This window comes from Schistocerca piceifrons, chromosome 4 (genome assembly GCF_021461385.2).
Source record: "Schistocerca piceifrons isolate TAMUIC-IGC-003096 chromosome 4, iqSchPice1.1, whole genome shotgun sequence".
NCBI lineage: Eukaryota > Metazoa > Arthropoda > Insecta > Orthoptera > Acrididae > Schistocerca > Schistocerca piceifrons.
The window spans coordinates 261753644-261780721 of record NC_060141.1 but is presented as its reverse complement, the minus strand read 5'-3'; the positions used below and the strand labels follow the sequence as shown (position 1 = coordinate 261780721).

General features: G+C 38.7%; 1 protein-coding gene across 2 annotated transcripts in view; it reads right to left on the bottom strand.

Moving 5' to 3' along the window:
- The window catches only part of LOC124795325 (bis(5'-nucleosyl)-tetraphosphatase [asymmetrical]), a 49577-nt gene extending 35657 nt beyond the window's left edge, over positions 1–13920 (bottom strand). The window contains exons 1-2 of one of the 2 annotated variants that reach the window (XM_047259300.1): positions 13755–13920; positions 13463–13648 (exon numbers count right to left, since the gene is read on the bottom strand). In XM_047259300.1, coding sequence (XP_047115256.1) covers positions 13463–13577 — 115 coding nt within the window. In that variant the 5' untranslated portion in view covers positions 13578–13648; positions 13755–13920. Of the gene's footprint in view, positions 1–13462; positions 13649–13723 lie in introns of both variants that reach the window. The other variant, XM_047259299.1, reaches the window with a different exon arrangement.
- Between the last annotated feature and the right edge of the window lie 13158 nt (positions 13921–27078).

Below are 27078 nucleotides of genomic sequence, written 5' to 3'. Positions count from 1 at the left end.
CAACTTGCACAGAAACCAAATGGGAGCTATATGAGTCGAGGAGCATGAAAGGGAGGCAGTAGTTGAGATGGGAGTGAGACAGGGTTGTGGTCTCTCCCCAATGTTATTCAATCTGTACACTGAACAAGCAGTAAAGGAAAACAAAGAAAAATTTTGAAAGGAATTAATGTTCAGGGAAAAGAAATAAAAACCTTGAGGTTTTCTGATGATGTTGCAATTCCATCAGACACATCAAAGGACTTGGAAGAGCAGTAGAACAGAATGGGCAGTGTCTTCAAAGGAGGATATAAGATGAACATCAACAGAAGCAAAACAAGGATAATGGAATCTAATCAAATTACATCAGGTGATGCTAAGGGAATTAGATCAGAAAATGCGACACTTAAAGTTGAAGATAAGTTTTGCTATTTGGGCAGCAAAATAACTGATGATGGCAATGGCAAGAAAAGCATTTCTGAAGAGGAGACATTTATTAACACTGAATATGGATTTAAGTGTTAGGAAGTTTTTTCTGGAGGTATCTGTCTGGAGTGTAGGCCTGTGTGGAAGTGAAACATGGACAACAAACAGGTCCAACAAAAAGAGAATAGACACTTTTGAAATGTGTGCTACAGAAGAATGTTGAAGATTAGATGGGTACATCATGTAACTAATTAGGCAGTACTGAACAGAATTGGGGAGACAAGAAGTATGTGGCACAACCTGACCAAAAGAAGGGATCAATTGATAGGACACCCTCTAGACATCAACGGATTACCACTTTTGTACTGGAAGAAAGTGTGTGTGTGTTTGGGGGGAGGGGGGGGGGGACAAGAGATGAATACAGTAAGCAGATTTAGGATGTATGTTGCAGTAGTTTTTTGGAGATGAAGAGGCTCGCACAGGGTACAGTAGTGTGGAGAGCTGGATCAAACCAGCCTTAGGACTAAAGACCACAACAACAGCTGCCTTCCATCCATGGCAGGCAATAATATTGAATTGGAAACTCAACTCTACCCCATAAACATCTCAGATTACAAATGCTGATTCTGGTTTCCTGCGAGATCCAGAATGTGTTGCTAATGCCTTATTTCAGTCTTGTGGTAGACAAGTGCCTTCTTGTAGCTGCCACACCACAGAAAAACCCAAGAGTCAACACTCACGAGCAATATCAGATAACAGTCCCTGGATGCCAAAGACTCCTTTTTTAAACTTTCGAGAGTCCACAGCCGGTGATCACTATGACTACATGTTGGTCCCACTATATGTCTATTAAACACCAAATGTTGACACCTCAGTCACCAAGCACAGATAATTACTTACACTGTTCTTGTCATCATACTATATGATATGCATTTTCAACTCCATCTTAAGATGCAAAATTTGGTCTTCTAGGTAGTTGTGCCTATCAACATCACTGTGGCTGCACCACCTGCCTGTCGGCTTGCAAGCCAAGTTGACTGCTACATTACCACTGTCTGTCATGTGAATTTCCGCATTCTACACAATGCTTAAAAATACAGTGTGGCATCATGTTCATTTTTCTAGCCATAATCACTGAGCTACTGCCATTCCACATCCATCCCTCTCAATCAGGTGTGCTATTTGAATGATTGAACAACCTACTGCACACATTGCTCCAGGCTGTAACTCTTGCAGAAATTAAATTGTCACTGTTTCACAATGAAGAAGCTAAACTGCAGCATGTAATTGGAGGATGAGAGAAGTGAACATGCTTCGATCAACATGAAACAACCGAAAGACCTCTGTTCCTTACGAGACGTAATCAAAATGATTAATAATGCCCACAAACAGTTACTTGGCATTGTGGTGTCATCCCACCAGATCGCCTCAAGACAGCATGGTTCAGTGCAGGAGGATCAATACTTAGAACTGTATTCCGAACATCTGACCAGGCAGATACCAAACACAGGAATGCAGCTATCCACCATGCCACTTCCCTTGAAGGTAGCTATCACAGCACTTTCGTCCACCAACACATTTGCCTTCTGCATTTGGAAGACAGTCTGCTCGCTACTAAAAACACCATTGTCCAGAACTTACAGTTGGTAGATGAGAACATGAACAACCTCACTGCTACATCAGAGGTAACAGGAGTTATAAAGATTCTTCCCTACAACACCCATGCAGCTCAACTGCATCTTACATACTACTCTCCAGTTGGGTTTACAGCACAAAGTTAGTCCTGCCCTCTTACCTGTCAACTTGTTCATGCATGTGTTAACTAATGCTTCCACTTGTCTTATGGTACCCTCACACGTTTTATCCAGTAACCCTACCTTACCCGTCTAACTATTACATTGCCACCCACATTTTGACGGCTAGGCTTTATGACAGTCTTACTGTGCATGTAAAACTACAAATCACATGAAAAAACTGTGAGCTCGAATGTTATCGGTTACATTCTTTTCCTGTTATGTGGGAACCTGTGTGAAAGTATATCACTTGACAGATGCAAGATTTTCTGACTGTTTGTAAAGATAGGAAAACACATGCTACTCAAACAGTTTCTGAGTTACAATGCTGTGTCCAAAGGAAACAGCGATCGTGTGAGACCCAACTAGCTTTATTTGTTCATGAGACCCAGAAAATATTAGATGCGGGCTCCCAGGTAGATGCCATTTTCCTTTACTTCTGGAAGGTGTTCAATACAGTTCCGCACTGTCGCCTGATAAACAAAGTAAGAGCCTATGGAATATCAGACCAGCTGTGTGGCTGGATTGAAGAGTTTTTAGCAAACAGAACACAGCATGTTGTTCTCAATGAAGAGACGTCTACAGATGTTAAAGTAACCTCTGGCGTGCCACAGGGGAGTGTTATGGGACCACTGCTTTTCACAATACATATAAATGACCTAGTAGAAAGTGTCAGAAGTTCCATGCGGCTCTTCGCGGATGATGCTGTAGTATATAGAGAAGTTGCAGCATTACAAAATTGCAGCGAAATGCAGGATGATCTGCAGCGAATAGGCACTTGGTGCAGGGAGTGGCAACTGACCCTTAACATAGACAAATGTAATGTATTACGAATACATAGAAAGAAGGATCCTTTATTGTATGATTATATGATAGCAGAACAAACACTGGTAGCAGTTACTTCTGTAAAATAGCTGGGAGTATGCGTACGGAACGATTTGAAGTGGAATGATCATATAAAATTAATTGTTGGTAAGGCGGTTGGCAGGTTGAGATTCATTGGGAGAGTCCTTAGAAAATGTAGTCCATCAACAAAGGAGGTGGCTTACAAAACACTCGTTCGACCTATACTTGAGTACTGCTCATCAGTGTGGGATCCGTACCAGATCGGGTTGACGGAGGAGATAGAGAAGATCCAAAGAAGAGTGGTGCATTTCGTCACAGGGTTATTTGGTAACCGTGATAGTGTTACGGAGATGTTTAGCAAACTCAAGTGACAGACTTGCAAGAGAGGCGCTCTGCATCGTGGTGTAGCTTGCTGTCCAGGTTTCGAGAGGGTGCGTTTCTGGATGAGGTATTGAATATAGTGCTTCCCCCTACTACACCTCCCGAGGAGATCATGAATGTAAAATTAAGAGATTCAAGTGTGCACGGAGGCTTTCCGGCAGTCGTTCTTCCCGCAAACCATACGCAACTGGAACAGGAAAGGGAGGTAATGACAGTGGCATGTAAAACGCCCTCCGCCACAAACCGTTGGGTGGCTTGCGGAGTATAAATGTAGATGTAGAAGATTTATTTGTGCTCAGACTTAATGATTCAAACAAATGGGTCTGAATGTGAGATAGCCGTCATGCTACGTGAGTTCATTAAACTCTTGTGTCCACGCACTGTGATTGCATTACAGTCACCTGTATTCCTTCCTGTTGGTAATAGCAGACTATAGCCCATGCCTATGCTATCAATTATTACCTTAGTCTGCTATGACTATACCCTGGTCCCTCAAACTTATTGCGTATCTTTAGCTGGTAATGAATTGCTCCCAGTGTGATATTATCATGGTCTTTTAAACTGTCCACACAGTTGGAAAACAAATTCAATGTTTATTTGAAACCATTTGTGCTTTATTCACCCTACTTACCTCTGTAGGTGCGCTGTCAAGACAGTTCCCCATGAAAAAGAACAAATCAGTCTGGATCACTCTTTTACACACATTGATTGTCACCAGTAAAAAAATATGTTAATTATAACACTACCTAGCACCATTTCCACCCCTCTATATCTAGTTTTGCTTGGTGTTACAATGTGGTTCTTAGACAGAAAAAGGTACTGTAAATGCTTTAGAAAACCACCTCAACCAATTGTACCTGAGTGCTGCCAGCCACCAGAAATCTGTGACAATCAATGACAAGATCTGGATGACACTCTCAAGAGACTAATTACCCACTTGCTTTTGTTTTCAAGGTAAGCCATAGTTTAAGCTATTTAGGGAAACCAGAGACATAAACATGGAGGCAGGATGGGGATTTGAATGCTACTCCTCCTCCTCAATACAAACACGGCTTCGGGGCTTTTGGCCCGTATGTATACCCTTGATGAAACGAAAACACTATCAGTTATTATACAGCAGGAATGGGAACATAATTGCTGGAAAATATAATAAAGGACTGGAGTTCGCTCAGATACTTCACGTAGTAAGTTAAATGTCAAAACGTGTGACAATATATGGCATCCTGAATAACTTCTTCATACAAGCACAGCGGTACATATAAAAACTAGTGATGTCATGTTATATGACAGGAAACATTTTGCTACAACCAAGTGATTATAAATGCTGTGGACTATGGCAATAATATCATTGTGTTATTGTTTATATATGGCACTAATATTGCTAATCCTTTCCTAGCTAACATTTTTTGCAGTAGTATAGAATTTTTCAGTATAACAAGGCAGAAAATACTTTCAAACTTTACGTAATATAATAATTTCCAGCATACCCCATGAACCACGGACCTTGCCGTTGGTGGGGAGGCTTGCACGTCTCAGCGATACAGATAGCCGTACCGTAGGTGCAACCACAATGGAGGGGTATCTGTTGAGAGGCCAGACAAACATGTGGTTCCTGAAAAGGGGCAGCTTTATTGTATGGTTAAATGATGATGGCGTCCTCTTGGGTAAAATATTCTGGAGGTAAAATAGTCCCCCATTCGGATCTCCGGAAGGACGTTGTTATCAGGAGAAAGAAAAGCGGCATTCTACGGAATGGAGCGTAGAATGTCAGATCCCTTAATCGGGCAGGTAGGTTAGAAAATTTAAAAAGGAAAATAGATCGGTTAAAGTTAGATATAGTGGGAATTAGTGAAGTTCAGTGGCAGAAGGAACAAGACTTCTGGTTGGGTGAATACAGGGTTATAAACACAAAATCAAACAGGGGTAATGGAGGAGTAGGTTTAAGGAAAATAGTAATGCAGGTAAGCTACAACAAACAGCATAGTGAACGCATTATTGTGGCCAAGATAGATACGAAGCACACGCCTACCACAGTAGTAAATGTTTAAATGCCAACTAGCTCCGCAGATGACGAAGAGATTGATGTATGATAAGATAAAAGAAATTATTCAGATAGTGAAGGGAATCAAAAATTTAATAGTCATGGATGATTGGAACTCTACGGTAGGAAAATGAAGAGAAGGAAATGTAGTGGGTGAATATGGAATAGGAGTAAGGAATGAAAGAAGAAGCCACCTGGTAGAATTTTGCACAGAGCATAACTTAAATCATAGCTAACACTTGGTTCAAGAATCATGAAAGAAGGTTGTATACATGAAAGAAGCCTGGAGATACTGGAAGGTCTCAGATATATTACATAATGGTAAGACAAAGATTCAGGAACCAAGTTATAAATCGTAAGACATTTCCAGAGGCAGATGTGGACTCTGACCACAATCTATTGGTTGCGAACTGTAGATTAAAACTGAAGAAACTGCAAAATGGGGGGAAGTTGAGGAGATGGAACCTGATAAACTGAAAGAACCAGAGGTTGTAGAAAGCTTCAGGGAGAGCATTAGGGAACGACTGACAAGAATGGGGGAAAGAAATACAGTGGAAGAGAATGGGTAGCTTGGAAAGACGAAATAGTGAAGGCAGCAGAGGATCAAGTAGGTAAAAAGATGAGGGCTAATAGAAATCCTTGGGTAATAAAAGAGATATTGAATTTAACTGATGAAAGGAGAAAATACAAAAATGCAGTAAATGAAGCAGGCAAAAAGGAATACAAACGTCTCAAAAATGAGATCGACAGGAAGTGCAAAATAGCTAAGCAGGGATGACTAGAGGACAAATGTACGGATGTAGAGGTGCACATCACTAGGGGTAAGATAGACACTGCCTACAGGTAAATTAAAGAGACCTTTGGACAAAAGAGAACCACTTGTATGAATATCAAGAGCTCAGATGGAAACCCAGTTCTAAGCAAAGAAGGGAAAGCAGAAAGGTGGAAGGAGTATATAGAGGGTCTATACAAGGGCGACGTTCTTGAGGACAATATTATAGAAATGGAAGAGAATGTAGATGAAGATGAAATAGGAGATACGACACTGCGTGAAGAGTTTGACAGAGCACTGAAAGACCTAAGTCGAAATAAGGCCCCGGGAGTAGACAACATTCCATTAGAACTACTGACAGCCTTGGGAGAGCGAGGCCTAACAAAACTCTACCATCTAGTGAGCAAGATGTATGAGAGAGGTGAAATAGCCTCAGACTTCAAGAAGAATATAATAATTCCAATTCCAAAGAAAGCAGGTGTTGACAGATGTGAAAATAACTGAACTTTCAATTTAATAAGTCATGGCTGCAAAATACTAACACGAATTCTTTACAGACAAATGGAAAAACTGGTAGAAGCCGACTTTGGGGAAGATCAGTTTGGATTCCGTGGAAATGTTGGAACACGTGAGACAATACTGACCCTACGACTTATCTTAGAAAATAGATTACGGAAAGGCAAACCTATGTTTCTAGCATTTGTAGACTTAGAGAAAGCTTTTGACAATGTTGGTTGGAATACTCTGTTTCAAATTCTGAAGGTGGGAGGGGTAAAATACAGGGAGCGAAAGGCTATTTACAATTTGTACAGAAACCAGGTGGCAGTTATAAGAGTCGGGGGGCACAAAAGGGAAGCAGTGGTTGGGAAAGAAGTGAGACAGGGTTGCAGCCTCTCCCTGTATATTGAGCAAGCAATAAAGGAAACAAAAGAAAAATTCAGAGTAGGAATTAAAATCCATGAAGAAGAAATAAAAACTCTGAGGTTCGCCAATGACATTGTAATTCTGTCAGAGACACCAAAGGACCTGGAAGAGCAGCGAAAGGAATGAACAGTGTCTTGAGAGGAGGAAACAAAATGAACATCAACAAAAGCAAAACGAGGATAATGGAATGTAGTTGAATTAAATCGGGTGATGCTGCGGGAATTAGATTAGGAAATGAGACGCTTAAAGTAGTAAATGAGTTTTGCTATTTGGGGAGCAAAATAACTGATGATGGTCGAAGTATAGAGGATATAAAATGTAGACTGGCAATGGCAAGGAAAGCGTTTCTGAAAAAGAGAAATTTGTTAACATCAAGTATAGAATTAAGTGTCAGGAAGTCATTTCTGAAAGTATTTTAATGGAGTGTAGCCATGTATGAAAGTGAAATATGGACAATAAATAGTTTAGAGAAAAAGAGAATAGAAGCTTTCGAAATGTGATGCTACAGAAGAATGCTGAAAATAAGATGGATAGATCACATAACTAATGAGGAGGTACTGAACAGAATTGGAGAGAAGAGAAATTTGTGGCACAACTTGACTAGAAGAAGGGATCGGTTGGTAGGACATGTTCTGAGGCATCAAGGGATCACCAAATTAGTAATGGAGGGCAACGTAGAGGGTAAAAATCATAGAGGAAGACCAATAGACGAATACACTAAACAGATTCAGAAGGATGTAGGTTGCAGTAGGTACTGGGAGGTGAAGAAGCTTGCACAGGATAGAGTAGCATGGAGAGCTGCATCAAACCAGTCTCTGGACTGAAGACCACCACCACCACCACCACCACCACCACCACAACAACAACAACAACAACAACAACAACAACAACAACAACAATTTCCAGTTAGTGTGCTAGCTTCAAAGTTTAGTGGATATCATCCACATCATACATCATAAGGACAGTGACCGAAATCCGCTTTTCTGATATGATTATCTACATGTTGTTTCCATTATTACTTACTATCTATTTGGAATCAGTGATACGATATTTAAATAAAGAAATTTCATTTCACATGCAACCACTAATATGTACTTCTAAAATTTATAAATGGAACAGCAGCAGCTACCTATCTGCGGACAGCTACAATAAAAATCTAATGAGTTAACTGGATGATAGTAGGTTTACAGACACACAAAAAATACAAATTTGAGCACCTTAACATAATATAGAGAGGATTGCACAGGAATGGTATTCAGGAACCCATGCCAAAGGAGATATATACAGACAGAATGAGCTGAATGCTAACAATTACATGCATGTAACACACGATATCTGGAAATTTAACAATTTAGAAGGGCATTTGAGAAGTGACAAACAAGAGGAGCACAAGTGAAGTAAATATGACACAAAGATCGTAGAGGAAGCAATCATCAAAAAGAAATTCTAGGAAGAAAGAGGATACCATGAATAAATAAAAGTAAATGCAGGGAGTACATAATATGGCATGACTCTGCTCTGTGACATAGCTATGCTATGTTTAAACCATGTATCTAATATGCATCATGTTTGGAGATGGCATTTTGTTTTCTGTGGTGGCACACTATTGCTGAATGTCTATCTTTAGGAGTTGTACTTCAGTGATGTTAGTGAAGCTAACAGACTAAGTGCTGTTATATTATTCCCTATTCTAGAAGTCTATTTTTGCTGGCTTGTCAGAGTCATTTTATTGTTGTTCACTACTGATTTGTTTTCAGCTTTGGAAATGGTATGTTATCTTGTTGTTAATGGTTGGAAATTTAATTTTTGTTTATCATTTGTTACTAGTTATGTACCTAACAACAAAATTTGCCAGTCGTACATAAGATGCCACCATGGGTGACAACATGGACACAACATTTAAATCTCAGCAGTTATTTTGCCTTGTGGTGGAATGTATGAAGGATCAACAGTGGGGTGAAGTAATGAAATTAATTGAAGTGGCTGAGTCTAACAAGGGATAAGTAGTATAGTGTTCTGCTGACTTATTATCTTTGACAGGGTTTTGTACCCATGAGATGGACTTTAGCAATATGTCTGGAGGTTCATTCTGAGTTTATGAAGTATAGAGGATTGTTTTGAGGGGTGTTGGGTGCAGGATTAGGTGCGGAAACTGACAAGTCTGTGTTTGGGAAAGCTAAATAATATGGGAGGGGTAGTGGTGTTATTGGAGTCTGGTTGTGGGCGGCATCATCCCCCCCCCCCCCCCCCCCCCGGCTGGCTATGTTTACTGATGTGATTTTTCAGTGTGGTGGCAGGTAGGCAGACAAAATGGGTTTTGGTTGGATTAATTGAGCAATACAGTGTAGAGGGCTCTACTGTTATTTTAGATTAATTTTCTTTAGGGAGCAGGGGTTCTCAACATTAAATGATGAATCAAGTGTGCAGAATTTTAAAATTATGTAATGGGGGCTGGTGCTAATACTATAGAGTCTCAACTTTATGAGCTCTGTTGAAGGAAGAGTTTGCCTGAAAACTATTGTCAATTGCAGTGTTGAAATTTGTTGGTAAACTATACAGCCCTAAGTTTGTAAGTTAAATCTAGTGGTTGGGGGAGGGACGGAAGAGGGGGAGGGGTGTTTATGTGCATAATTTTCTTTGATATGTTGGAGTGGAAACTGATTTTGGGGCAAATTTTTATGATTTTGTGTGCTGAGTTGTTGACTGAAGTTCGTAACTATTAGTTGATATGTGGGTATCATGGTGTGTTTTGCAGTTATTTTGCTCAGGTTGGGTTTTTGATAAGAGTTTAGACATGGGAGTTTTGGTTTGTTGGCACTGTGGGCTTTGGTTCAGCTATACAGGATACATGTCAAGTGAACTTTTTGATACCAGCCTTTAGAGTGATTTTCACTTTCATGGTATCGTGGGGTTCGTTTGAGCTGAACATGTAACATTTTCGATATCAGATTTTTGTGAATTTTTGCTACCTTTTTTTTTTTTTTTTTTTTTTTTTTTTTTTTTTTTTTTTTAAACTGTGTATTGTTAGCAGGTACGTTGTTCACTTTGTCCTGTCCAAAACCCCAAATTCCTGTGGGTGTCCTGCTAGACTGATACTCTTTCTTGAATTAATTGGATTATAGGTGATGTCATAATAATGTTTTTCTTCATTTGCTTAGTGTGTGACGTCTTGGATGACACGCTGTGTAAGTGTGAAATGGCAGTGCCCACCATTTTGATGACATCACAGGTCAAAGCTGACTGGCGGTAATGGATGCTTTGGTATTCACACGGAGGCACAAACTCAGCAGATGAGCAGCTGTTGATGTGTGCGCTCAGCAGAAGGGTATCATCCATTACCAATTTTGACACAATGCACGTGTCTTTCCATCCTCAATGACTGGCATTATTTTTATAGCATATCTAATGAAGTGCTAACAATGGCAACTTAACAGTACCACGACATGTTTGTTTTCTCAAAAGTAATTACCTAATAAATGTTACTGGTTCATCTAGCTTGACTTTTTTCCACTGATTAGCAAAATTTCTGGTGAAAGAATTAGTGGCACCCTTCTTCCTTGGGAATCTCATTTCACAATGAATTTGTCTGTTTCTTAATTTGTTTTACATTTATATTCCAGTATACTGTAGTCTTGAGTGTACAATTTCAATTAGTGAGGTTGAAGTAATGTTCAACCTGCTGCCAGCAGATATGATAATTTTGTAATTTTATGGGGGAAAGAATAGTTATAATTCTCTATATAATTGGTGATGAGATTATTTTGGCAGTCCAATACATTTATAGCCAAAAACGTCTTTCTTCAGCTTTAGAGTTTTCAACCTACATTGCTCAGTCATTTCCAACTGAGACATATATGACCACAACACTAGATGAAAGAATGTTCAAATGTGTGTGAATTCCTAAGGGACCAAATTGCTGAGGTCATTGGTCCCTAGACTAACTTATGTTACGAACAACAAACACTATCACATATAAATTAAGTGCCTAAAACAAATGGTTAGGTTGGTTAAGGCAGTATTTTCTACAATACTCTTTGACACAACATACTGAATAGCCAAGTGTTATCAGCATTCAACAATAAATTAATGCAACACTTGCCTCTGGTTAGCCCATAAACCTGTAAGGAATGCTTAAATTTAAATTCATGATAGCAGGCAATACTTGCATAGATTACAGGTCATAAGAACATTTGATGCTGCTATTTTCTGTTTGCCTTTTCTTTTTTTCCACCCCCCTCCTCCCTACCAACAGACTGATAGAAAGTGCAAATGGTGACAGGCAAAAGTCAATAGAAAATCATGCATCAGTAAGAAGATCAATGCAAGAAGTACACAACAGCTTCCACCATTATATCTTAGCAAAAGATCTTATCAAGAAGTGGAAACTTTGCTCGTCCTTAAAATCACTAGGTAGGTCAAAGGCTTCTATCACATCATTTGTCAACTAGTCTGGGGTGGCATTAGAAGACAGTAAACAGAAAGCGGGAAGCTTTAAATTTCACATTTAAGAAATCATTCACACAGAATAATCACGGAGACATACTGGCACACAGACTGCTGAATAGAGGACATAGAAATAGGCATCCCTGGGTTAGAGAAGCAACTGAAAGAGTTGAAAAAAGGTAAGTTGCCAGGTCCAGACAGAATTCCAATTTGGTGTTACAGAGATTACTCTGCGGCATTCGCCCCTTACTTAGCTTGCATTTATCACAAATCTCTTGCCCTTTGCAAAGACCCAAGCAGCTGGAAATAAGTGCAGGTGACTCCAGTGCACAATGAAGGAAAAAGCACGGATGCACATAGTCACACACCAGTCCTTAACATAAGTTGGTTGCAGAATCCTTGAAAACGTTTCAAGTGCAAACGTATTACATTTCATTGAGACAAGAAAGCTTCTGTCCACAAATCAACATGAATTTAGAAAGCATTGCTTGTATAGAACTCAGATTACCCTTTTCTTATACGATATCCTGTGGACCACGAATGAAGAGCACATGCAAATTTCACATTCCTAGATTTCTGGTAATCATTTGACACAGTGCCCCATGCAGACTGTTGATGAAGGTCTGTGCATACAGATTAGTTTCCCAAGTGTGTGAGTGAAGACTTCTTAAGTAACAGAACCCAGCATGTTGTCCTTGATGGCGAGTGTATACATCAGACAGAAGGGTATTGTTACGAGTGCTCCAGTGAAGTGTGACAGGCATATTCCTATTTTCTATGTACATAAGTGATCTGAAAAACAGGGTGAGCTGCAGTCTACAGTTGCTTGCTAATGATGTTGTGCTGTACAGTAAGGTGCCATGGCTGAGTGAATGTAGGAGGACATAAAACAACTTAGACAAAATTGCTAGTTGGTGTGATAAAACGAAGCTTGCTACAAGTGAAGAAAAATGAAGTTAATGCAGATGAGCAGAGAAAACAATTCCACACCATTCAAATACACCATTAGAAGAGTGCTGCATGAAACGGTGTGTCAGTCAAATACCTACGCCAAACGTTTTAGAGCAATATGAAATGGAACAAGCATTTCAGGTTGGTTGAAGGGAATGTGAATGGTTGACTTTGTTTCAGTAGGAGCATTTTGGGGAACTATAGCTCAGCTGCAGAGGACACAACATATATAACTCTATTGTGACCTTTTGTTGAGTACTGCTTGAGTGTTTGGGATCTCTGCCAGGTCAGGTCAGGTCAGGTCAAAGGACGACATTGAAGCTATTCAGAGGCATGCTGCTAGATGTGACAGCAGTTGGTTCCCTCGGCAAGCAATTATTATAGAGATGCTATGGAATCCTACAATGGAATCCCTGGAGGGAAGATGAACATTTTTTTCACGAGGTCCTGGTGAGAAAAATTTAGAAAACCGGCATTTGAGGCCAGCTGCACAATGATTATACTGCCACCAGCAAACATTTCACATGACGGTTGCAAAGATAATACGGGAGAAGTTAGGGCTTATAGCAAAGCTGACAGGATTTTACTTTCCATCACTATTTGAAAGTGGCACAGGAAAGGAAATGACTAGTAGCATGGGAAGAATTCTCGGATACGTTGTGACAAATATGCAAAACAATAGAGCTACATAGCTAATAACCATTGCCTATTCCGGTTTTCATGGGTACTATGCACGTTTCCACCGCTGAATGATCGTGTGAACGCTACTAAGTGGACCTCCTCCTTTAAATTTTCCATTGTCGTATACGACATACGTACATAATTTCTTTGTGACGAGAAAGGTGGAGCGTGATCTCATGTCACCTTTAGTAAAATTACCGTTATCGGCTAGATAAAAATCACTCTTACCTTTTGGAGGTGTCCAATGATGCTCCCCATATGACGCCTGTAGTAATAGGTACTCAATTTTACTGCTGATGTACCTAAAAATTACAAAACCGGCTGCACGGACACTTCGAGGCATTTCCTTGTGGTTAGAAACGAATTATTTCGTCGGTTTTCTATCCTTCGCTTCTCCAACTTTTAGTCATGAACCTGCAAAAAGGAAACACTAATCATTCACTACATAAACCAAATTATATGCTACACACACACAACGGTACTACACACCCTCAAGCTAAAACCAGCTAAAACAAATCACCTGTACACTGTTTACAAACACCTTCGCTTTTTTTTCTATAAACAGACCAAATGTCAATTGTAATTCGATAGATATCGATTTATGTGAATAGTGAGAGAATTTCATATTTTATCACTTTCAACTTCGGCGTGTTATCATGGATGTAGTGGTGCGGGCATGCACATTCGAAAATAATTTATGTCGGTTGAACAACTTATGGCATTTCAGAGTCACGATGAAAAAGTTCTTTGACAATACTACCACAGTCTATAACAGTCGCGACTCTCCTCTCGATTTTGTTACCTGCAGCGACAGCAGCGCCCCGAGCGGCTAGCCAGCACACTTCTGAAAACGCTATCTGGTGAGTGCTAATGCTAACGTTTATACCGATCTGTCTAATAGTTGTTATGACAGGGAATCATTATGTAGTGCGATAAAAATCGACAATAACAGCAACTGCAACATGACACCACATTTGTTATTCATTAGTTTCCTGAGGACCCTGGAATTTTCGAAACGATAGTTTACAGCACAGTTTTGCCATGTACACGATTATTTACCGAATAATGTCTTTTTCCTTTAATAACAAAAAAATCGCTAGTAAATACTGTAAGACCTGACCTTTTGCAGAAAGTCTTTGTATATCTAGCCAGAAAAGTGGAGTTCCGTTCGCTACATTTTCAGCCAGCTCACCGATTTGGATCTTGGGAATCCTATATGGAATGTAATACTTACATTAATTAATGTACGAAATAAGCCACCACAGCTGTATCTTAAGAGAAAACGACACAAGCGTGATACTAAACCATCAAAAACAATAAAACAGTTTCCCAACACAGAACAAACCAGTTCCACAATTGAGCTACAAATGGTAAGACTCTTCAACAAATTCGCTTTTGAAGCAAAAATAATTACATTTACAAAATTATTCATGTATTGGACAGCCGAGTGAAGTGTAAGAACGGGTGACTCATTAGAATTCACAAAATACATTTAAAGTGTCAAGCAGAGCGCCTGTGATAATAACAATAGTCAACAACAAAAATATAGGCTTCACATGAAATAATTGTTAATATTCTCTTGCTTTCAGCGGAGTAAGGTGCAAATACACATATATTGGAAAGTATTTTTTCATGATTAAGTTGTAGCTTATGTCATTAATTCAGTGTGATTATGCTGGTTTTACATGTATTTCACGATAATTCATGCCTCTTGGTAATTTACCAACGCATGGAATGCACAGTTATGATAAATATTTCGCTAATTAAGTAGAAAATAATTAAAAACGAACATTATCCTTACGACGCATGTGACTGACCAGTCTCTAGTCGCTTGAAGCGCTAGTGTCGCTCCAGTTATCAAACGGTAACAACTTTGACACCAGAGAGCGTCGTGACTGTATTTATTAGACTGTGATACTAGTCAGTCTACCCTTTGATATATTGAAGAGACTCTCACATCATCAATAGTATTTCCAGTATTGTAGACATCAAAGGCAAAGTGGTTTGGGAAGGTTAAGAATGATACACAAAAGGAAAAGTGTGACGAAATTTATTAGCTACAGCAGGGAAAGAAAAAAAGAAAAAGAGGAAATGGGTCTGAGAATTATTGCAAAGAAGCGACTTGTCACATGTTAATGTACTGCAGTAGTATTATTAGTAGTAGCTTTATTTATCCATAGGTTTGGACACCTCCAAAAGGTAAGAGTGTTTTTTTTATCTAGCCGATAACGGTAATTTTACTAAAGGTGACATGAGATCACGCTCCACCTCTCTCCTCACAAAGAAATTATGTACATATGTCGTACACGACAATGGAAAATTTAAAGGAGGAGGTCCACTTAGTAGTGTTCACACGATCATTCAGCGGTGAAAACGTGCATAGTACCCATGAAAACCGGAATGTATGGAAGTGAAACATGGACGATAAATAGTTTGTACAAGAAGAGAATAGAAGCCTTCGAAATGTGGTGCTACAGAAGAATGCTGAAGATTAGATGGGTAGATTACATAACTAGTGAAAAGGTATTGAATAGGACTGGGGAGAAGAGAAGTTCCCGGCACAACTTGACTAGAAGAAGGGATCGGTTGGTAAGACATGTTCTGAGGCATCAAGGGATCACCAATTTAGTATTGGATGGCAGCGTGGAAGGTAAAAATCGTAGAAGGAGACCAAGAGATGAATACACTAAGCAGATTCAAAAGGATGTAGGTTGCAGTAGGTACTGGGAGATGAAGAAGCTTGCACAGGATAGAGTAGCATGGAGAGCTGCATCAAACCAGTCTCAGGACTGAAGACCACAACAACAACAACAACAAGGTTTACTTTACAAGGCTATTGGACACGTCTTGGCGTTAAACTTTAAAAACTACAAAAATAAAGTAATTCCCATATACAGGCGTTCCGGTGTAGAATGATAAGGATGGACAGGTAGTTCACTGTGGCCTTATAATAGGAACCATCTCGACATTTGCCTGAACTAATTTAGGGAAACAGTGGAAAACCTAAATCAGGATGGCTGGATAAAGACTGGAGTACCCATCCTCATGAATACAAGGGGACTGTTTAGAACAGTGTTACCTCATTAGGGTTGCCCCAGGGTACAAACAAGTTATTTAATAATGATGAAAGCCTAATGCTACACTGTTCATTAATGTCTAATTCCCAGTCACTGCACACACAACATACAGTACACACACTGTTTCATAGCACTACACACACTATCTGCCGATGTCAGTGCTGGAATACGGTACATTATATCGATAGTTTTGATTGTGTCGATAGGGAAATCAACAACGAGCATTATATATTTACTGCACATACTTTAGCCAGTCAGCTGCATGTGCTATGAATCGTTCACTGTGTAAATACCGATGTAACTGTATTTACCTTTTTCCAAATAAATATTCTTAAGATGGTAGCAGTCTACTGTTGTAAACTAAAAAAGGAGAATGTTATTCGGGAAAATAGTGATCGGTTGCGAACTAAAAGGAAGATCGTTGTTCGAAAAGTGTCGTTTGTGAAATGGAACGTGGCTGAGATAAAGATACCGCTTTTTGATGGAGAAGACTCTGGGAACTGGAAAAGGCGAATGGAAACGTATCTGAAAAGGAATAAATGCTATATAGTTGCTTCAACAGCGAAAACGAACATGGCAAAGCGGATACTTGGCATAGAGAAAATCTATATGAGGCGTCCAGAAGCAAAATGCAGTGATTGCACTAGAACATTTTTTCAAGAAACGCAAAAAACTTCTTACTTACTTCATATGGCAGATACTTGAAATTCTTTTTCATCATAGATTTATGCTTACCTAAGGAGTATATTTCTCATAATCCCTGAAATATTCGGCTTTTATTTTGCTAGTTGTTGCCTAAAATAATTTGGATTCACCAATTTTTGCCTCTGTTCCCAGGGATCTACCGAGTTATGCTGCTGTAGAGATTGATGTGCATATATTAAAATAACAAAAATAAAAAGACACCTTAATACTGTTACAAAAGATTTAATGACTAAACCTGAATGTGATTACAAATTATGTGACATTAAACAATAGTTGGAAGGTAGTTAATACGCCACAAGCTTTCAAGTCCTCTCCCGTCCCCTCTAAATTACACTGGCAACTCGTTGTCCTCTGGATGAATTTCAAAGTCTGAATCTTCATCTGCATTGTTCCTAGGTGTCTGACAATGAATTATGTTCTTGTAGAAAGCAAGATTTTAATTTTCTTCCCAAGTGTGCCCGAAATGCTTTTTGAGCAAGAAATAAATGTCCTTCAATTTAGCTTCCTTTAAGGCTCTTCCAATTCTGATAACATTTGGCTCCATAGACGAGTAGGCTCTGCCTCGTCTGCATATCCCTCTTCCTTTACCAGCGTCCATTCTATAAGCCACTTCACCTCTTACTAGTGCGTTTCTTTGTTTACTTCTGGTGGTCACAACCCGTTTTACAGGGGCAAATCTGAAGTGCCATTGACAATGTGGCTTAATGACATCAGCAACTGCTTCCTTCCAACACAGATTGTTGACATCTACTCCTAATTGCAAGACTATCCTGTGATCCTTAAACACTTCATTATACTCACTCTGTGAGGTAATTGCGACTTTAGACCTGAGAACCTTTTCTGTTCGGCCAAAAATTCTGTCGGGCGGGAGAAACGAATGTCCAGCTGCTCATTTCACATTGACAGGAGCTTGTTGCGTTGGGCAATAGCACAGCATACCCAACATCGTCTGGTTTTTGTTTTGCCCTCCACATCTGTCTGACATCAGTTGGATGGTATTGATGTCAGTTAGGTCTGTAGATGTTAACCTGTGCTGTACACAAGAAACAATTTAATTGGATCCCTTTCCAAAGTCTGTTTCTTTCCATGTGTATATAAACGTGTTCTCTTTGTTTTGCCATGAACCAGATGGTCCTTGACAGATAGTAAAATTATACATGTACATTTGACATGCATAATAAGCACTTTGATCTTGCAGTGCAGGCAATGGAGGGTTTTTCTGGCAGTAAAATGCCAAGGTTATTTCATCATTGTCTTCAACTTTCAATACATCATAAAAAGCATTTGCTGTAGCTTTGTGTAAAGCAAGTTGTGTTGTCAATTCTTGTTTCTTCACCTCATCTCAAGTATTTCAGGTTAATTGCTTTATTTGTTGTTCTAAACTGATGCACACTGAGCAACAGTCGGTTGCTGGGGAAGCGAAACTGATATTATAATCAGATACAAAAATAGATCTGAAAGACTCGTACATAACTTTGTCCACAGTTTTCTCTGGATCCAAATAAAACATTTTCCAAAGCTTTGCAATCGAATTTTCAATGGACATAAAGAGTCTACTGATGTTTTTTTCCTTGGCAGTAGTGTGATTGAACTGGTTTCAGCTTCTCAACAAACTTCTTAACTGTGAAAGGTGGCTACACTGAGCCACAGCGCCAGAGATTGCGCCAAAGAGTTTTATTCCGCCGCCTCCACTGGCAGTTCTTGTCGAGAAGTCGTGGTGGAGAGTGCTTGTCGAGATGTGGTAGTAGTCAGTGCTTATCGAGATGTGAGTCGGTGTTGAGATGTTGTAGTAGGGAGTGCTTGTTCCATGTTTTATGCAGTTTTGATGGGCTAGACAGCAGATGTTGTTCGAATGGAGATATTGTAATGATCAGAGTGCTTTTCGTCAATATATATGAAGGTAAAAAAAAATTCCCTTTTCTTTTTATTATTTCAATGTCTTAAATAATGCGTCATTACAGGTTCAGTCAACAAAGCATCTGGCTTGTGTTCTTGTATTAGAGTGTAATTCTGGTTTCCTTACGCAATTATAGTATTTCTATTTTTTTTAATTACTTCAGTATAAATGGTATTTGAAATTTCTTGTCTTATTGAAGAAGAACCGTGCCAGATGTGTACGTTGAATCACACTTCCACACACAGAACAATTACACTTGTATTTTGATTTCGTAGGTTTTATAGTTGCTGGGGACTTAATTAATTAATTGTGTTAACAGAAATTTTCTTTCATTCTTTGTTGTTATTCTATGCAGTCAGATGGCATACTAAAACTAGTCAGGGCCAACCGTTTACGAGACTGCGTAACCGGACAGTTAGCTACTAAAAATTAAAAATATTTGCATTAAATTTATAATTAAGTCCCCATGCACGTGGCGACCTCTGCTTCGGATCGTCCCTTGGAATTCTTCAGATTGTATAAATAGCAGACAGTAGTAGTGTTGTAGTAATTCGTAGTTTAGTAATTGTAGTCTATATTGCATGTGTAGATTTGGTAATTGTCATTCTTTTAATGTTTTTTTTTTTTTTTTTTTTTGCAGAATTTAATTTTTGTTGTCTTGTCTACGAGTTTGACAATTTAGTGCAATTATTTCAATTGTTCGTTGATCGTGTTTGAGGGAAGCATTTCGTGTGAATGGTGTTGTTGGTGATAAAGTGTCATTGTTTGTAATTTTCGTATAGTGACGAGTTTTGTACATTTTGTAAATTATTATGCGATCAATGAAAAAGGCAAAAATGATGAATAGTGAGAATGACGAAATTGTTAACATGGCGAACTCGCCAACACAGGAGAACAGTATGATGAATGATGAAGTTGAAAACAATTTAATAAGTCGGGAAGATAGTCCGGGACCATTTCAAAATTTTTCTCAATCAGAAAATTCACAGAATACGAGATTAGCGACAGAAGATTCTGGAATAGTATCGAACACAGATAACTTTACAGCTATGACGAAGGAAGCTGGTTTTGTGGGAAATTGTTAGGGGTGAAAGGAATTTTGAACCAGTTCATATGGAGCAGTTGATGGGTGCAATATTAAATTTGGGATCACAGTTAGACACACTGGGATCACAAATGGGAACAATGGAAACATGGTTAGACTCACAAATAGGAACAATTAGAACTGAGATGGGAACAATGGAAACACGGTTAGACTCACTGGGATCACAGTTAGGATCTGAATTAAAAACAATGGGATCACAAATAGGAACAATTAAAACAGAGATGGAAACAATGGAGACACGGTTAGATTCACGAATAGGGACATGTTTCAAAAACATGAAAGATGAATTAAAGAAAGAAATTAGAGAAGAAGTACAACCGATTTTGAATTCTCACAATAATAGATTAGTTGCAGTAGAGATTAGACAAAGGGAACAGGATAGAGAACAGGAAGAAAGAGATCGCGTGATAGTACAGAAATTTTCAGAGTTAAATTTACAACGTGCAAACGATAAGGAAGAAATATTTGAGAGAATCGAGGAATCCGTACCAAATGACAGATTAAATAACCTAACACAATAGTATGAACAGTTAACTACTAAATGTGTTAATACTGAAACCCGAGTCGCGCCACTTATGGAAGACGTAAATAAACAGAAAGAACAATTAGGTGACTTATCGGAAAGAGTTGAGGAGATTTCAGATAAATTGACAAGTCTTAGCTTAAATGGCGACAGAGATTCGGATGATACAGCTCCATTACCATTTGCAGAAACTGAAGAGCACCAGAACATAAATAAACATGTTGAAAATCAGGGAAAATTTAATGAACGCATTAAAAGGGAAGTTGAGGCATTACGAAAGCAAGTCAAACAAATTGAAGGCAAAATCGTAGGAAAAGACAGCAGAAGAAATTTAGAATCACAGATAGCAGAGGGCTTTGAAGAAAATAATTTGTTTCATTTACGGGATGCAACAAGAGAGCGCCAGGCGCGTGAACTTGACAACAATCGACATTCGGACTGGGACAGACGCGGTAGGTCTTTGTCGCCACGAGGCGAAAACTTTGACTATAAACACTTTTTGACTGTTCGGAAATTTAAGATCTTTCGCAATTCAAAGAATGACATACATCCATGTTCATGGTTAGAGTAATTTATGGTCGCACTTCCACCAAACTGGAATTTATGTGCGGCTATTAAAGTCCTCAGGGGATTCGCTACACTAAGTGAATATGTGCCTTAGCGTGCATAGGGCCCCGAGCTGTAGTGGTGCTATTTCCCTTTTAGTTTTCTGCACCGCTGCCTACTCTTTTACTATTCTTTGCATCTGTCACAACAACTCTTCGACTATCAATCTATCTATAGAGTCGTTAAAGAATAACCGGATATGACTATTTTACCCAAAAGTGATTTCGGAAATTACCGTTTGGACTTACTGTACCTTCAGCAGCATTCATTCGTAGTTTAAACGAAATTTTACCTGTTTATCTTCGTGACAATATTACTTCATATGTTGACGATGTTCTCATTGCTAAACGTTCTTGGAGTGAGCACAACAAAATTTTGGATTCATTATTACATATTTTTGCAAGAGTTGGCATTACAGTGAACTTGGAAAAATCTGAATTTGGTCGTTCTCAGGTGAAATTTCTCGGTCACATTATTTCTACAGAAGGTATTCTTCCTGATCCAGAGAAACTAGACGCTATTCGTAATTATGCTGTTCCTACCACAAAACGTGATGTTCGTAGTTTCCTTGGTGTCTGTAATTTTCTTAGACGCTTTGTTAGATTGGACAATTTGACCACACCTCGTTTGTGTGAACTATCTGGAAAGAAATCTAATTGGTGTTGGGATGAGGAAGCTCAATCAGAATTTGAACAACTTCGTGATGCTTTAGTTGCTGCTCCACTTCTTTCACATCCGGATTTATCTAAAGATTTTTGTTTGGCGATGGACTCATCATACAAAGGCCTAGGTGCACATTTATTTCAAGAGATAGAAGAAAACGGCGTTGTAGTACAGAAGACTATTGCATTTGGAAGTCGTGTTCTCTCTAATTCAGAAAAGAATTATTCGATTACGGAACTTGAAGCTTTGGCTGTTGTTTGGGCTTTCACAAAATTTCGGACATTTTTGTTTCGCAGACATACTAAGGTTTACACCGATCATCGAGCTCTGGAATTTCTTATGTCAACAAAATTAACACATGGAAGATTGTCACGATGGGCGCTGTATCTAAAGGAATTTGATTTTAGTATTGTTTACATACAGGGTTCTTCAAATATTATTGCTGATACTTTATCACGTGCACCTATGGGTTTGAAACGAAGTGCTGAGAAGGACTGCAAAGAAAACAATTATTGTTTGATGTATATTGAAGGTGTTGCGTTTGAGAATTTTATTTCGTCTTCGCTCCAGGACATCGCTAAGGAGCAAACTAAGGATCCAATCTGGAAGGACATTAAGGAGAAGTGGAGGAAAAAGGAAAGCGTAGCGATTAGACAGTATTATCTAGTTCGCAATGATATTCTTTTTAAACGAAAACCGGTTGACAACACTGTTTGGTTAGTTTGTATTCCTGATGAGTGGGTTAATAAATTGATTTGGTACACACATTTCAGTTATGCACACTTTGGTACCAGAAAATGCTTTCATAAATTACATGAAAATTGCTACTTCAGTAATATGGAAAAACGTATTCGATCTGTTCTTGCCAAATGCAAATTATGTCAAAAGGCTAAGCCGACAACTATTTCTCACAGAGCACCATTGTTTCCTATCATTCCAGCGAAATTAGAGGAGATGGCTGCAGTTGATTTGTTCGGTCCAGTGGTTCGTTCTACTAATGGTTTTGCATACATTTTCGTAGCAGTGGAATTGACATCAAAATATGTGTGTATTACACCTTTACGCAAAGAAACAGCCCGTTCAGTATCTAACGCTTTCATCAAACATTTTCTTAAAGAAGTTGGTCATGTTGATAAGGTTACATCAGATAATGGATCACAGTTTCGCTCTAAAATTTGGTAAACCAATTTTCATCTCACTTTTTCACCCTCAATCTAACGCTTCAGAGAGATGGATGAAGGAAATCAATAAATTGTGTCGACTTTATTGTCATCAGAATCACAGAACATGGGATCAGTATCTTCATATTTTTCAAAACATTCTGAATGAACTCCCTAATGATTCAACTTCTTTACCGCCTATACTGATATTAAAAAACAAAGCACTGACAAATCGCATTTCTGAAATCGTTCCTTTTCCGCCTTTACGGAAACTGCGGCATTCTGAAGTTGTCAACCTGGCTCTGCAAAATATTGCATCTGCGGCTGCTAGAAGAGAGAAATCAGCTAAACTTCCTGGTCGTTTAAAAATCTTGTCAGTTGGTCAGAAGGTGTTAATTAAGTCTCACAAAGGAAAAGGCTTGTGTCGCAAATTTTTTTTGCTTTATAACGGTCCATATAGAGTTCGCAAAATTATTCATGATAACACTGTCGAAGTAGAAACTCTTAAATCTCGACGCTCTAAGGGAATACATCATATATCAAACGTTAAAATTTTTGTGGAATGACATACTTTTGAGAGACTAACAGTTATACGTAAACACACGGAGGGTACAAGGATACCGCGCCGCGTTCCGGCGGCAGCACATACTCAAAGCAACAGTCAAGTCTGCGCGCCGCACAAGGCAGTCGTTGACCGCAAACAATTACTTCTTACGTCACGCGTACCTACAGCTGATCGAGCGCTCGGTGCGAATGCACTGACAGCCATAAACAAATACACAGTCTATAGTCTCCGATTAAATTCAGTATAAAGCTATAGTGACTTGATAAATTATGTTATTAACGTTCAGTATTTTTCAGGATACGGTTGTATTAAATATTTAAGAACTTCAGGTAAATTCTGTGTCTGTCCGACATTAAGAGGACTTGCTATGGAGAAAATTTCAGGAAGAATGTAATTTCGAAGAAGAAATTAATAAACTAAAAAGGTAACTATTAATTGAGTTTATTTTTCATGTAACAAATTTCCACTTAGTTATGTACTTTAGACGTAATTTGCTGCTCGCGATTACGTGATTTATACTTTGTGCTAAATTTCATGTTCTATGAATTTACTTGTGAAATGGCGTGCTTGCGTACATTAACTGATTTTGACAATGATTGATTAATGAACAGGGTTGTTACTTATGTATATTATGCATCGCTTGGCTGCACTGCTTTTTCACTGATGTCATATTTTTTATTATGTGCCTGCTGTGCTTATTTATTTAAATTATATTTGTCACCTGATTAGTTGTGCTGATATATGTGTAAGTTGTACTTTGTGATTTATCTGCTTGCGCCTATATGTTTACTTATTAAGATTTCATATGAACATTTATTTGCTTATGCTGATATGATGCTTATGACCTGTTTATTATGTAAGATATATATTTGCTGCTTTGCGTATGGATTGCATATTTACACATTTCTGTTTTGTTGTCATAACTACTCTTTAATTTGGTACATAGAAATGCTGATATACTGGGTACGAACATGGAGTTTAGGTCACACTATGGTATTAATTATAGATTGTTTGCTTGGCAGAGCCTCGTTGTAGGAATTGTGCTGCATCCACTTGTTGATATTCTGTTCTCTACTGGTATATTTACTCGCTATTGCATGTTTTGCTTACTCTCAGTGCCTTATATTTTTAAGATAAGAAAATGAACTACTAAAATGCTACGAACGACATTAGTACAAGAAACTTCATTGAAGTCACATGAGCTGGAGGTTTTATGGAAGCTGTATAAATTTATGCTAATAGGAAAGAAGCTAACGACATGACATACCAACACTAGGTTTAGACCATTGACAGTTTATTACACTGCATTCTTCATGAGCAATTGAAATAGGAAGTGACAATTGACACAAGAAATACTCCACATGTATGTTTCTGATTTGCCATGATTCTTGAAGTGGTGTACACACTGTGAAATATTACAATTTATTCACTCAAAGTCTTATGTGATCTTTCATACTACGTACTCGTACTTACTTACTGAAAGTTATTCAAACTAAAGGCTGTTAGAGGTCATGCATGCATTTCTTTTATTTAATGATGGACAAGGTAACCAAAATGTATTTTATAATTCATAATGAGTAGAAGATTTGGGTCAGATGGATTACACAGAGGTTGTGTGTGGACACTGTGTCTTCGGATTGCATGGGATGATGAATTGAAGTTTGCACTAGGATTTTATCTGTACTTGTTCGAGGAGACTGACTAGAGGAAAGAGTTGTTATGGAAGGGAAATGATATTGGCGATAAGGTTTATATGTGTCGACGTATTGAAGAGATATTATTGAGGTATTGAGATTGTGTGAAGTTGATGATTATTGGAGTTTTGGTGGACGAGAGGTAAGGTAAATGCTATTGATGATAAGGTTTATATGTATCGACGTAAGAGGTATTATTGAAGTATTAAGATTATGTGATGCTGATGATTATTGGAGTTTTGGTGGATAAGAGGTAAAGTAAGTGAGGAGCATATTTTTTTTGTTGGTTTTTATGGAACAAGGAGGATGAAGATGGCAGACTAGAACACTCAAGTAGAAGGAAGATTGTCTACACACACACTTTGTTAAATCACTAAGCAGTATATATTTTTTTTTGAGAGAGGAAGCATTTGCATATCTTGGCACACTGACAGTTGTTCAGCAACAGTACATTTGATTTGGTTGGCAAACATTGCTCTTGACATGATGACTACGACGTTGACTAACTATTATTGACTGTTATACATTGCTGCCACTACTACTTGATAGACATGATGAACATCAAATTTTGACAGAATTGCATTTACACAGTTAACACTATTCAATTACGCAGTAGCACTAATGTGGACGAAAGATGAGTGAGTGTGTTTTGTGTGTTTTCCCTTCCTAATCCCAGATAATTGGTACCGACCTACCTCCAAAATATTATTTTACTTGTTTGTTGTGGCTTGCACTGACACCCATAAATATTATAGGTTTACTGATATTTGTGTATTTGTAATATTTAATATGACAATTATCTGATATCATTTGTGTGTTTATTATAATTTGTATGTTTAGTGTAAGAGCATTGATAATAATTTTGTAAAAGCAATTGTGTGTGCATTCAAACTGTTGTTCACACCTGCACCTGTTCAACATTGATGTGTGACACTTAGAAATGTTTAATTTCTGCTGATGAACTGTGTGATTAGTGATAGTGAATATTATGGACTGTTACTTGCACTTTCTCTACACGATTGGTGCCACTAGGACATGTTTAATTTCTGCTGATAAACTCTGATGAACAGTGTGATTAGTGATAGAGAATATTATGGACTGTTACTTGCACCTTTTCTGCATGATTAGTGCCACTAGGACATGTTTAATTTCTGCTGATAAACTCTGATGAACAGTGTGATTAGTGATATTGAATATTATGGACTGCTGTCTGCACCTGCTCAACATTGCTGGGTGCCACTGATGGACTGCTTCTACTGAGATAATGTCACTTGTTGGTGTCTGCACCTGTTCAACAATGCGGGGTGCCACTGATGGACTGCTTCTACTGAAAAGATGTCACTTGTTGGTGTCTGCACCTGCTTAACACTGCTGGGTGCCACAGATGGAACTGCTTCTACTGAAATGTTGTCACTTGTTGCTGTCTGCACCTGCTCAACATTGCTGGGTGCCACTGGTGGAACTGCTTCTACTGAAATGAAGTCACTTGTGGTGTCTGCACCTACTCAACATTGCTGGGTGCCACTAATGGAACAGTTTCTGCTGAATGATGTCACTTGTTGCTGTCTGCACCTGTTCAACATTGCTGGGTGCCACTGATGGACTGCTTCTACTGAAAAGATGTCACCTGTTGGTGTCTGCACTTGCTCAACATCACTGGGTGCCACTGATGGACTGCTTCTACTGAAATGATGTCACTTGTTGGTGTCTGCACCTGTTCAACATTACTGGGTGCCACAGATGGAACTGCTTCTACTGAAATGTTGTCACTTGTTGGTGTCTGCACCTGTTCAACATTGCTGGGTGCCACTAATGGAACTGCTTCTACTGAAATAATGTCACTTGTTGG